We start from the raw sequence: 13,479 nt of genomic DNA, 5'->3' as shown, positions 1-13,479 counted from the left end.
AATGACTATTATTCAAGTAGAATAATCAAGTAAAATCAGTCCTGTTGTGCGTTGTGTCTCTATAGTTCTCATCTCTGACACTTGTGCATCATTCTGTTATAATTTACACATTTTAAATCACAGTATTCATCTAAAGCCACTTCATAAATGAAACAAATCCGCTGACTTCTGTGTTAGAAAACTGCGGTGTCCAGTGGAGCTGACGTCGCCGTAAACGTCATCACAACAAAGCGCCGTATGCTGTCGGCGCCCCCTATGGACAGATGCACATCAGACTAGAGCAGCACTTTTTTTTTCATTTGTAACATTATGATGCGACACTGCTGATTCCTACAAGTATCACCGATTAAGAAAATAACTGGAGAAGTGTGTACGTCACAGTGGGCGTGGAGGTTAAACGGGGGTAGATCGGCTAAATGGCGTCTTGAAAATAGTCGATTAAAGATTACTCAAACATGAATATCTCCAAATTCAACTTCAGAGGCTCAATGAGAAGAAACAACGATAAAAGTTTAATAGTTTAATAAAATTTTATAGATTGTCTCCTTTAATGTAATCGGAAGGACACAACATTAAAGCAACTCTGTGTAACTTTTCTGATGGAGGGGGGTCTCTATGGAGATGTTACTGCTTTGTCGCAGAATGCCATTAAACATTTCTATCTTGGAATTATTCACCTTGGAAACATGTGCATTCTCACTGTGAGTGGGATCTCTCCACAGATCTGACCTGTAAGTTGGCCTGATGGCTTCCAAACTGCACTAGTAAACCCGTTTCGTTTCTGTGGTATTCCTTACACTTTCACACAGCGCTGGTTCAGATGGAGACAAAGGTGTTTTCTTTACACAAAAGCGTATCACAGAGAGTTTTATCAGCGGTTGTGGGTTCACCGGTAGCCTTGGTTTGCTCAGCCGTAGATAGGGCCAGATATGAACACTTCACCTGTGAATGACCCCCCTATACTGGGCTTATGGTGATAACCTTTGACCCCCCTGCTTCTAAACTCTCAGACGTTTAGGGAAGTCTTTAGAAAGTCTGAGATCATAGGCCTGAATGATTTTAGCAAAATAAACGTCATACTCTGACATCACATAATGTGGTAACAGGACATATATAATTCAAATTTTAACTTAATAATCATGATTACTGAATTAAATCAGACCTGTTCTGCAAATTGGACTTTTCAGAGCTTTCAACCATCATTTCTTCTCGTTAAGCCGTTGATACTTTTGTAGCGACACTGGCTTTATCTACACAATTTACCTTGGTATGTAACTTATTAAAAGGTGAATAATGCACATCATAATATGACATAAAGGTGATGTACTGTCTGAATTCAGATTAGCTCCTTTACTGTATATAAACCAGTTTAGCCATTGCCTCAGCGAATGTTTTTGAGACAAACTCGTCGCAACGGATGTCTCAAAACTCACAAGAGCATGATTTTCAGATTTGTACATCTAACATTACAAAGTTAAGAGATAAGATATGCCTTTATTAGTCCCACAGTGGGGAAATTCCAGATTGTAAGTGTAAAATGATATTTGTAAGCGTTAAAAAGAAAGTAAGTGGAAAATATATAAATATATATATATTTGCCAGTGTACAAATCAGTATTTACGAGTTCAAACTTTTTGGAACAATTGTACCTTCATGCTCCGAAGTTATATTTCGAGTGATTTATGTTTGACTAGTCTTAGTCTCTAGACACCATTTTGCAGATCTAACCCTGTTTTCACCTCCACCGGTACACGCCCACTTTGACGTAAATGCCCAATGTGACGTACACACCCACTGTGACTTACATACCCACTGTGATGTACGCACTTCCTTCTCCAGTTGTATTTTCTTAATCGGTGATACTCAGAGGATTTGACAGCATTGCGTAGTCATTTTGGTACAAAGGGAAAAAAATGGGCTGCTCACTAGTGTGATGCACAACTATCCATAGGGGGTGACACACTGATGACATTTATGGTGGCAAAAGACGAAGTTCAAATCTGTCAACTGGACAAATCATTGTACAAGTGAAGACGTTTCGCTGCTCATCCAAGCCGCTTCTTCAGTTCTGTTCCAATTACTGGTGGCCACTGCCTTATATCTATCTGAAGGGAGGGGCTAACTACACTGGAACTGTAAACATCTATTGTCTCTAGTTTCAGCTAAAACTACCCTATTCAACCCTTAACAACCCTAATATTGTTCATCTATAACTCCATCCTTAGACCCAGAACAAAGAGAATCAGCTCCTAATACCTCATTGGACACCACCATCTTCCAACAAGGAAATCAGCGGACTTGTTTCTTTTATTATGTTGCTTTATATCAATATTTAAAATGTCCAAAATGCAACAGGTGTAATAGATTATAAATATAGAGCACACAGAAGCACAATATGTCTTCTTTAAACACTTTTTTTTTTAGCTTTTTAGTTTCACGAATCACAATTTTCAAATTCCAAAAGTCAGTTGGACATAGTTCCATTTTCCTCAGAGTGTGGGCTGGCTCTGTGACAGCTCCTCGCCTCCAGTTTTGCCTGAGACTGTAGCGGTTCTAATCCCTGTGCTAATGTGCATTTGTGTGAGCAGAGACAGAGCCGAGCTGACGCACTCGCTCTTTGTTTGTCCAGGGAAAACCATGTCCAGCTCTTCAGACACAAACCAATCCCCCTGCTCCCTCCAGTGAGACCCGCAGAAACACATTTGAATTTAAAATGGAGTACGTCGTCAGAGCAGCACAACAACTCACTCTGGTTTAGAATAGTCAAAAATAAACAAAAGAATCAATCAATAAATAAAAATAGCACTGTATATATAAATGGACATAGCTAACCTGTTAGCCTGGCTGCAATTCACTTTACATTGAAAAACTGTGTCCCCTCTCTCTGCAACTGCTGCTGTCAGACTCGTCATTTTGGTCTTAAAATGTTCGTATTAACCCGCTCTACATTTTTATTTCACTGTTGTGTCTGTAAATAAAGATATGAACATTAATAACAGACAAATCAGGCACCTTCTTTACTCAAGGTTACTCTTGCTAGTGTTAGCAACAGGTTTGATTGACAGCATTGCTAAGGACCCGCTCCCTGCTAAACCAGCAGTGCGGGCCAGAAGGGGCGTTACCTTCAACAGCCTCGCTCTGGATTGGCTCTTTGGTTGCTATGTATTTGTATTTATTCAGTGTGTTTATGTTGCACTTTTTCACCGAAGCAAGTTCCTAGTTTGTGAACTGTGTTCACAGACTATGGCAATAAAAGTCTTCTGATTCTGATTCTGATGCTATGATACCCATGAGCGGAACTTAGCTACAAATTGGCCACTATAACTGTTAGCCTTGATGAGCGTCATTTCATCTTTCATTCACATTAAACTATTTATTCTGACCGTGAGTGGGCCTGTAGAAAAGAACCAGACCCTCACCAGAAAAATTACATAGTGCATCTTTAAATTATGATATTTACATTTCATTGCAGCCGTGTAGCTAAGCACCTGCTGTTTCTTTCTGTGCAAACTCTGAAGGAAGACGTTTTTGTTTTTTTTGTTTTTTTTTATAATCATTCAAAATTATTATGACCAACAATAAAATTTGTAATTCTCTTTCATTTGCTTTGTCTAGTAAAATATAAATCTTATGAGATTGGAGCCCCGCAGATAACGGAACGGAGAAGAATACTATTTACAAAATAAAAAATAAAAATATATTATCTTGAGGGAAGGAGATATTATCTTGAGAGAACGACATATTTAACTTGAGGGAATGACATATTCATGTTGAGGGAACAAGACATTATATTCTATACATATATACTGTATTCATAAGCGCACAAGACATTTAACTTAAAAATAAAAATAATATCTCGTTCCTTTGTGATAATTAAGTCGTTCCCTCGTGATAATTAAGTCTAACTACTTAATTATCACGAGATTATCTCAAGATAATATCGTGAGAATGATATTATCTTGGTCATGCATTAATATTATATTTTGCAAATGTCCTTTGCTGGGCTCCATAGCTTTATGAAACCAAACTTTCTGAATTATAAAGTAAAGTGGGCCACAGTGGCTCAGATGGTAGAGCATTTGCCTGCTGATATGAACGCTGGCGGTTCGAATCCCTCGCTCAACATAAACATCATTAGTAGAGAGTACTAACCCACAGGTTGGCTGGTGCAATTCCATCTCCCACAGATGAATACTGTTGTTGTGTCCTTGGGCAAGACACTTAACCCACGTTGCCCCCAGTGTCTGTGTACACTAGTGTATGAATGTGTGATTCCTTGATGTAAAGCACTTTGAGTGACATGAAGGTGGAAAATGTGACCTTTGAACTTTACCATAGACACAAATATCCAGATTTCTTTCATAATTCTAATAATAACTTCATAATCCTGATTATTGTGTTTATAGTGTGTCTGGAATAATCCCACTTATCGACTGACCAAAAGCTCCCTCGTCCTCCCTTTCTGCTCATGTTTGGTCCTGTGTGTTTCAGGGACACGGAGTATAAAGGCCTGCAGCTGTCTCTGGACCAGATCTCTTCCAAGTCCTCGTTCTCGTACAGCAGCAACTCGTCTACAGACCGGCCCCGAGGAAGAGTCCCCCGCCCCAAGACTAAAGCCAGACTCTCCCCATACACTCAGGTATGGCTCTGGAGATGGATATGTTTGGCTGTTTCATTATAATATCTATTTTAAATTGTTTTAGTTGAGATTTGGCAACGAAAATGCACACACTTGATCTTTAAGCCTGTATTCACCTTATTCCAGAAGTTGCCATATGCCCATATTGTCATTTGGGTTGTATTATTTTGTATGGAGCTGCTGATCTTGACAGCAAATCAATTCTATAGGGACTACAGAGCCGTTTTAAAGAGAGATGTAGGAGACGAGGAAAGACCGGGATGTGTCTACTGTGTCTAAAAATGTAGCAGAGGAAGCATGAAGCCAAATAAATTAAGGACACCCCAATTACACTCCAATCACGCTGATAAATTTTATAAAATTTTATTTTTTCAGGAACAAATGGTTCAATCAATTGGTTAATAATGTCTATAGTCTAAATAAGGATTACATTTTTTCTTCTTCATGGAGGGCATAACAGGAAATAATTGAGAAGCACTGGTCTAATCTCACTTGTCCCCCATAATAATTTTGTTCACTTTGTCTTTTGTTCGTTTAAGTTTCGTAGCTTTTTACATTTTTTAAGGCATAACAGGCATTACACAATGTATTGATTGTTCTTGAAGGAAATTCATTCTTTGCATTTCACCCATCCATTCACCATTGCTGTATGGGGCAACCTGTCAGGAGCAGGGGACCCATCTCCAAATCTTGAGCTAGTCTTGGTCAGGAGTACTTCAGCTGGCAGATTCAGCCTGTTGTGCATGTTTTTAGTGCAAACTAAAGTGCCCACGCGTGCAGTTCAGTATGTTCTTGATTGTGTTTAAATTTGGGTGCTCTATGGCTCCTCTGTGTGCACTCTATGGGTCCTCTTTATCTGAGGGAGCTACTTCAGCCTTACACTCCACCCAGAGCCAGCCTCAAGACCAGAGGTGACAGAGCAGTGCCCAGATTAGGGAACAGCGCCCTCTACCTGTCAGATCCTGTCTGTCTGTAATTCAGTTTAAGACTAGACTGAAAACCCACCTCTTCTCCCTGGCATTTAATACTAGCTAGGAAGATCAGATCAGTCTGGTAATAAATCATTTCTGTTGTAATTGTCGTGCTGATATGGAACAGCAGTGGTGCAGTAGGTTGAGCATTTTCCCACCAACCAGAGGGTAATTCAAATCTTGCCCAAGTTCTGTACACTGCCACTGAGAACCTCGCCTTTCCTCCTCCATTCACAAAATCGTGAGGGGAAAAAGCTCCAAATGATAAAAGGAAACACATTTGCATTTGTCTGTTTCTAGCTGAAACATGTAGACGGATGTTTAGGGTCTGATGTAATGCACAAAGTTCGTATCAAATCCCAAATTGGTTGTTAATGGGCCATGAGCTCCCTCAGCGTGCGGAATCCCAGTCTGGAGTGTGCTTTGGTTCAGTTTGTGGTGAACAGAGTAAATGTTTATCCAGATGATCGAATGGATTTAATGTGATTATCAAACAGGGTCAGAGACAAGCAGCCAAGACATAACACAGCCAAAACCAGCCCCAGCCTCATTATGCTGGTTCAGATCCAAGGAGAGTTTCCACAGTTTAGGCTCAGCCAGGCTGTAAATCTGCTGCAAATAAGGCTCGTTATGTTTTTAATCTGGTACTTTTACCTCAGTATTTCCCAGAGTATTTTGTAAAATAGACATCGATCCATATGGGTTTAGTAACCATTCAGATCAGAGAGAGGCATTTTAGGTTTAAACCAACTGTATTTCAGCATTGAATCTGGCAACCCAAATGAGAGATTCAAATGAGACTCATTCTGTTTTCTGATTGGATAATCATCTTCAACCAAAACACCAAATTATAAAAGAAACAACTTGACTGTCATGTCCAGTGTTTTTTGCAATCAACTGTCTATAGTGAGAAAAATTACAAAATGCATCTTTAACATTCCTTTCGTCCTTCTGTCCCTCAGTTTGGTGGTTTCCAGGCCGAGCGCTCAGAGTCTGACAGAGACAGTCCCTGGGGGAGCAGTCCTCTCACAGACTCCGCCTCTCCTCAGCTTCTGGACCACAGTGAATCTCTGGACTCCTCCTGCGTCTTTAGACAGTTCACTGACCCCAGGACACTGTGCTACGGGCTGACAGAGGAGCAGTACCACCCCCAACCAGAGGGGCACTCTCACCACCTACACTCACATGCACAGGTGAGAGGATTTTTAGGGTAGTATTGCTTTAAGTAGTCTCTCAGTAGCTTCAAGTAGTGTCTAAGTAGATTTAAGTAATATCTAAGTAGCTTTAAGTAGTTTCTCAGTAGCTTTAAGTAGTCTCTCAGTAGCTTTAAGTAGTGTCTAAGTAGCTTTAAGTAATCTCCAAGTAGCTGCAAGTAGTCTCTAAGTAGTCTTGAGTAGTATCTCAGTAGCTTTAAGTAGTGTCTAAGTAGTATTAAGTAGTATCTCAGTAGTTTTAAGTAGTGTCAAAGTTGCTTTAAGTAGTTTTAAGTAGTATCTCAGTAGCTTTAAGTAGTATCTAAGTAGATTTAAGTAATATCTAAGTAGCTTTAAGTAGTCCGTCAGTAGCTTTAAGTAGTCTCTAAGTAGCTTTAAGTAGTCTCTAAGTAGCTTTAAGTAGTCTCAAAGTTGCTTTAAGTAGTTTTAAGTAGTATCTCAGTAGCTTTAAGTAGTATCTAAATAGTTTTAAGTAGTATCTCAGTAGCTTTAAGTAGTATCTAAATAGTTTTAAGTAGTATCTCAGTAGCTTTAAGTAGTATCTAAATAGTTTTAAGTAGTATCTAAGTAGCTTTAAGTAGTCTGTCAGTAGCTGTAAACTGTTATTTTATTACTAATGCAGCCTTTGACACAGACTTTGTTTATCAAAACTGTAAGAAATATAAAATGTAAATGAATATTATCTACTTCATTTGGTACAGCGCTTGTCCACTGATCCGAAGGTCAGTGTTTTGAATCCTGCTCTCGACATAAACATCACCAGTTGAGTGATCAGATTCACTGATCCACAGGTTGGCGGTGCGATTCCAGCTCCCACAGATTAATACTCTCGTTGCGTCCTTGGGCAAGACACTTCGCCCCCAGTGTCTGTGTGCACTGGTGAATGAATGTGTGTGAATGTGTGAGTGGTTCCTTGATGTAAAGAGCTTTGAGCCTTGAAGGTGGAGGAGCGCTACATAAAAATGTGACTGTTTACTCCCTTGAAAAAATGTTTAAAATAGCTGATCGCTTTGATAGGGGGGGGGTCTGTGTCCTAGGGCCCCCAGGGTCTCAAGGGCTCAGAACTGAACCCTCTTCATCTTCGTGTACATCAGAGGGGGGCCCGTGTGAGGCTTCTTGCCCCGGGACCCCAAATTTCTGTTGATAGGCCTGTAGTTACAAATCTCTTGTTCTGAACATGAAGAAAATATCTGTGGCGATGCATGGACTAGTTATTAGAAAGTGACAAAATCCTCTAAAACTGTGATTGTTGACATATGATTTATACCTCCCTCCCACACAGGGTCACGGCTGTGATAGGGGGCGCTGTGAGGCGGGACGATACTTCCTGGGTCCTCCTCCCACGGGCAGAGAGTCGTGGTGGGGCGTGGGACGCTCTGTTCTGGGGAAAGACTCAGCGGAGGCGTATGACAACAGCCTGCCTCACCTCACTGCAGTGCACAGCTACCACGGTGAGACAGAGGGAGCAGTTTGGACTGATGCACTTACAATGACATACAGATGGGGGGGGGGGGGAGTTTGGAGTGGTACAGTTACAATGAAGCACAGACAGGGGGAGCAGTTTCCTTTGTTGTCTTGCATTTGTGGCTCCATTGTTCTGAAAATTCCCGTTTACAGTTACCGTATTTTCCGGACTATAAGTTGCACTTTTTTCATAGTTTGTCCGGGGGTGCACCTTATACTCAGATGCAACTTATATGTGAAATTATGAAAATATATCATTTCACATCTTTGTTATTGTCACACTGACAACTGTGGGAGGGCGCTCTAAGCTTGTGTACCAGTATGACAGCCATGCGGAAGTGGCGCTTCATCTACTTCAGGAGCAGGCAGAGTTGTTCAGAAGCAACACCGAGGATGACGAATTCAGTGGATTTAGTGATTTGGAGTGAGATCGAGAGTAAGCTTCTTAGCTTGTTTTTTATGCTTTAGTTATCTGATTAACTGTTAATATCTTCCGTAAACATACCAGACAGTTCGTTGTCTATGTGTTACGTTAGCGTGCTGTATTGCTATTCAGCCTGTTGTTTTCTAGATTATTGTTATTATTTTAACTTGATAAAATGTCTGTTCTCGGTCTCGCGTTTTGTAAAATAAATGTCCTCAAAAATGCGACTTATAGTCCAGTGCAACTTATGTATTTTTTTTTCTCTTCATTATTATGCATTTTTCACTGGTGTGACTTATACTCCGGAGCAATGTATAATCCGGAAAATACGGTACACTTCACACACAGTGGGTGTATGCAACAGCTGCCCTGGAGTAGTAATAGTACTATCTGGGCCATTGGCCTCTCCAACCACCACCAATCACACACCGCATTTAGGCAGGTGAAGTGTTTTGCCTGAGGATACAACGAAAGTTTACACTATAGCCACTGTGAAACCTATTTTTCCATATTCTTCCCAGTGTGACCATAGACTGTATATATAAATGGACATAGCTAACCTGCTAGCCACGTGTTCCAAATAGGAAGCGTGCGTTGCTCCAGTGACTCTGGCTGCAATTCACTTTCTATTGCAAAGTTGTGTCCCCTCTCTCTGTAACTGCTGCTGTCAGACTCGTCATTTTGATCTTATGATGTTTGCAATAACCAGCTCCACATGATCCTGGGTTTTTTATTTCGTATTCACATTAATAATGGACACATCACATGCCTTAAGCTCCTGCTCCCTGCTAAAACATTGGTGCAGGCGGGAAGGGACTTTCAACAGTCTTACTCCAGATTGGCTGTTTGGTTGCTACGATACTTGCGGTCGGAATTCAAAATATAGAACTCTGCTCCAGGTTGGCCCCTATAACTGCTAGCCTCGATGAGGTCCATTTGACTGAAGCCAAACGCTGTGAGTGACATCACACTCACTTAGTCCACTTCTTTATTTGATCTTTATTTGGGTGTGACTTACCTTTGCCTTCCTTCTTTTGTTAGTCTGTAAGTTTTACTCCAAGCACTCTTTCTGAAAGTGAAAGAGTAAGCCCCCTGCAACATGAGTTCTACAGCAAACATGTCAAACATAATGATTGCTAATTGCTAATTGTGCCTTCACACTTCACAGGTCGCAGTCACTGGGATGAGGACAGTGTGGTGAGCTCTCCTGAAGGGGGCTCTACCAGCGACTCTAGCCCCCCTCAGCCACCCAGCCGAATCCAGAGCCTCATCCGCGCTACGCAACAGATGATAAAAGAAGAAGAGAGCAGACTAAATGTACGCAAACTCGCTCAGGACGTCCCACTAGGCCCTGCTAACGGCCTCCCCAAAGCCCCCTGCTACGCCCCCGACTACCCCCCCACCCCTTTACCCCTACAAACCATGGTATGCAGAGGGATAAGTCACGTGGTTAGCCCAAACGCTAGCCCTGCTCCTCTGTCCCGACTCTGCAGTCCTGTTTCGAAACCAAAAGACTACCTTCAAAATGACTTATCTCCCTCTATCTCTCTACCGTTGCATCACTCGTTTGTCAGAGCAGGTGCTTGTTCGGGGTCGCCCACGCCAGCACCCGCCCTGTACCCTTCTCACCCACATACCCACAAACACCCGGCTTACTCCTTCAACAGTTACACTTTGGACAGTATCTACGACGCGGACTCGCTAAGAAGTTCAACGCACATGGAGATGGGCGCTCATGCACGGTTAGTGTCAGAGCAAAGCCAAGCACTTAAAGGGACTTCAGTAATTATCGCCAACGGCAGCTAACGGCTAACAGCCAACTACTTGTCAGAGAATGTGTAACGGCTAGAAATCTGTTGGGTCATAAACACTTTCCCAAAAAACAAAACGTCAAAATTAGTTAAAATTTGTATACATTTGGGATTTATTTGAATTATTTTTGTTATTTCCTCAATTTGTATTTGTTTAAATTGCATTTTTTGAAGCTGGGGTACCCATCTGTGGTCTTGTACATGAGAACATAGAGTTTATTGTGGAAGTAGCATTAGACTCGATCTGATGCTGCTCACTGTTTGGACCTAATTGTTAAACATTTTATCAATCGCAAACTCTTGGTACGCCTATATTTTGGGATAAGAGCATTTTGGTTGTGGGACGATGGTCTACTCCTGCTTCCCTTTATGTCTGAAGAAGTTCTAAAGCTGTGCACAAGCTCAAAAGTTGATGCATGTGAATACTAGAGATGTGCCAAAGAGTTGGAGAGAACCAGGAACCAGTCTGATGCAGGGCACTAGGGCGACTGTGGCTCAGAGCTCTTATCCACTGAGCTGAAATTCTGTTATTGTGTTCTTAGGCAAGACATTTCACCATAGACTGTATATATAAATGGGCATAGCTAGCTCACCAGCTGCCACGTACCAAACAGGAAGTGAGCATGGGCGCGGTTCCAGCTTCATCGATTCATTCACTTTCTATTGAACAGCAGTCACCCCTCTCATTTTGGCCTTAAAATGTTCGTATTATCCTGCTCTACATGATCCTAGAATATTTTTTTCACAATTTTGTTTCAAAATCAAGATATGAACATTAATTACAGACAAAATTAGGCACCTTCTTTCTCTGAGGTTGCTCCCGCTAGTGTTGGCAACAGGTTTGATTGACTGTTTATTTGTATAGCACAATTCGTTCACAAGGTATTTCAAAGGACTTTACAGAATAAAAAAGACATTAAAGTCACAATACAACAAATCAAAACATAAATAATCACAAATAATCATTATAAGATTAACATTAAAGGAGAAAAGTGCAGAATAAAGTGCAGAATATGACTTTTGGGTCTTATGCACAGCTAAAAAGAACAGTTTTTAAACATTGTCAAAGTCGAGGCCTGTCTCATATCTTCAGGAAGACTGTGCCAGGTTTTAGCTGCACAAAACTCAAATACAGATTCCCCATGTATAGTTCTGACTCTGGGCACCAGCAGGAGGCCGGTCCCTAAAGCATTCAGAGTGTGAAATGCTTCATATGGCACTAACAAGCGTTCGCCCTCAGCCAAACCAGGGGCGTTACCTTCAACAGCCTGGCTCCGGATTAGGTCTTTGGTTGCTATTTGGTTGCTGATATTCACGGACAACAGATGCAACTCGACTCCAAATTAGCCCCTATAACTGCTAGCCTCAGTAAGCTTCATTTGACTGGAGCCGAACGCTATGGGTGACGTCACACTCACTTTGTATAGTCTATGCTCTTTACCCACTTGGCCAAGTATGAACGCTTTGTGTGCTTGAATGATTGGTGGTCGAAGAGGCCAATGGCACAAGCTGGGAGCCTTGCTTCAGTCAGTCTGCCCCAGGGCAGCTATGGAGCTTTGACAAACATGCAAGGCATTATAAATTCTTCCCCCTCTGATGGTCTGTATCGGGTACCCCAGTTCTAATGCCAAAAATTTACCAAGTCCAATTATTCTAGATCTTATTAGAAAATAAATCTAATTAAATCAAGATAAACTTTCTGAATTTAATTAATGAAGATATTTCATTTTTCAGATAAATTTTAAGAACTGTCCTCATTCAGTAGATCTAAACTAGTGCTGCTGTGGCTAACCAAGCATTTATACAGAATCAACTCATACAAACTAATATGCAACACATCTGTCGTGATACTTCCCCAGAGTCTAATCTTTAACATCCAAATCATCCTGTACTGATCATGATGTCATACTAATCACTAATCTACCATAACATTATGACCACTGACAGGTAACATTAAACAGCTGATCTGATGGTTTGTTCCTAGTTTACTTTGGGGACTCGAGTAAGACCTGGTTTAGTCTGATCTGGTTTAGTCCCGGGGTAAACCTGAGTAAGACCTCACTTAGCCATGTGTTAGATCTGGTTAAATCATTAGTCTTAAATGTGATAGACCTGATTTTAAACCTGGTTAGACCTGGTTTAGTCCTGTCTTAGTTCTGAGTTAGACTTGTTTACTTGTGGGTCAGATCTGGTTTAGTCCTGGGATAGACCTTGGTTTTACTGGATTCAGTTCAGGGTTTTGGTTTTTTTTATCTTGATTTAGACCTGGTTTAGTCCTATATGTAATAAATCTGGTTTTAATCCTGGTTAGACCTGGATTAGTCCTGGGGTAGACCTTGATTTTACCTACACAAAAAAAACCAAAAAAAAACAAGATGAGATGAGATAATATTTCCCAGTTGGGTTTAATCTGGTTAAGTCTTGATTGAAACCTGATTCAGAACGGATTTAATTCTGGGTTAAATGTGTTTTAGTTCTGGGTTGGACCTGGTTCAGTCCTACATGTAATGGACCTGATTTTAATCCTGGTTAGACTAGGTTTAGCTTTGGGTTAGACCTGGGGAGGTGGTCATAATATTATGCTATTGTTGTCCTGTTCTGTAACTGACAACACAACACACTCATTTATTTTAATAATTTTCTTTGGAGGAAATGAGTCATTTTGGGGGATTTTGTGTTTTTCTAATGAGACTCTGACACTTTGGCCGATTCCAATCCGACCCAACACTTCTTCATTAAACTTTTATTCTTATCGTGTGTCGAAAATCAGACTCTCAGTCTCTTTTATCTCTTGTTTTGGGTTTTTTATGAATTATATTTATACTCGAGTTTGAGTTGTTCATTTATTTTAGCCTGGATTTTACTCATTTCGTAACATTATTTATGATCTGGTGTAAATATGATCTGAAGACGATTCTGACTGTTTTATCATAAAGACATGTATTTATTATGGGGT

At 40.8% G+C, this 13,479-nt stretch overlaps 1 protein-coding gene across 1 annotated transcript in view; it reads left to right on the top strand.

Moving 5' to 3' along the window:
• The window catches only part of sim1a (SIM bHLH transcription factor 1a), a 35,062-nt gene extending 23,689 nt beyond the window's left edge, over positions 1 to 11,373 (top strand). The window contains exons 9-12 of the mRNA XM_033981274.2: positions 4,492 to 4,639; positions 6,573 to 6,803; positions 8,107 to 8,275; positions 9,881 to 11,373. Of these exons, the coding sequence (XP_033837165.1) occupies positions 4,492 to 4,639; positions 6,573 to 6,803; positions 8,107 to 8,275; positions 9,881 to 10,518 (1,186 nt within the window). The 3' untranslated portion in view covers positions 10,519 to 11,373. The remainder of the gene's footprint in view (positions 1 to 4,491; positions 4,640 to 6,572; positions 6,804 to 8,106; positions 8,276 to 9,880) is intronic.
• Positions 11,374 to 13,479: the final 2,106 nt, after the last annotated feature.

This window comes from Periophthalmus magnuspinnatus, chromosome 16, assembly GCF_009829125.3.
Source record: "Periophthalmus magnuspinnatus isolate fPerMag1 chromosome 16, fPerMag1.2.pri, whole genome shotgun sequence".
NCBI classification, from domain to species: Eukaryota; Metazoa; Chordata; class Actinopteri; order Gobiiformes; family Gobiidae; genus Periophthalmus; species Periophthalmus magnuspinnatus.
Note: the sequence above shows the minus strand (reverse complement) of the source record. Positions and strands in the feature narration are given on the sequence as shown.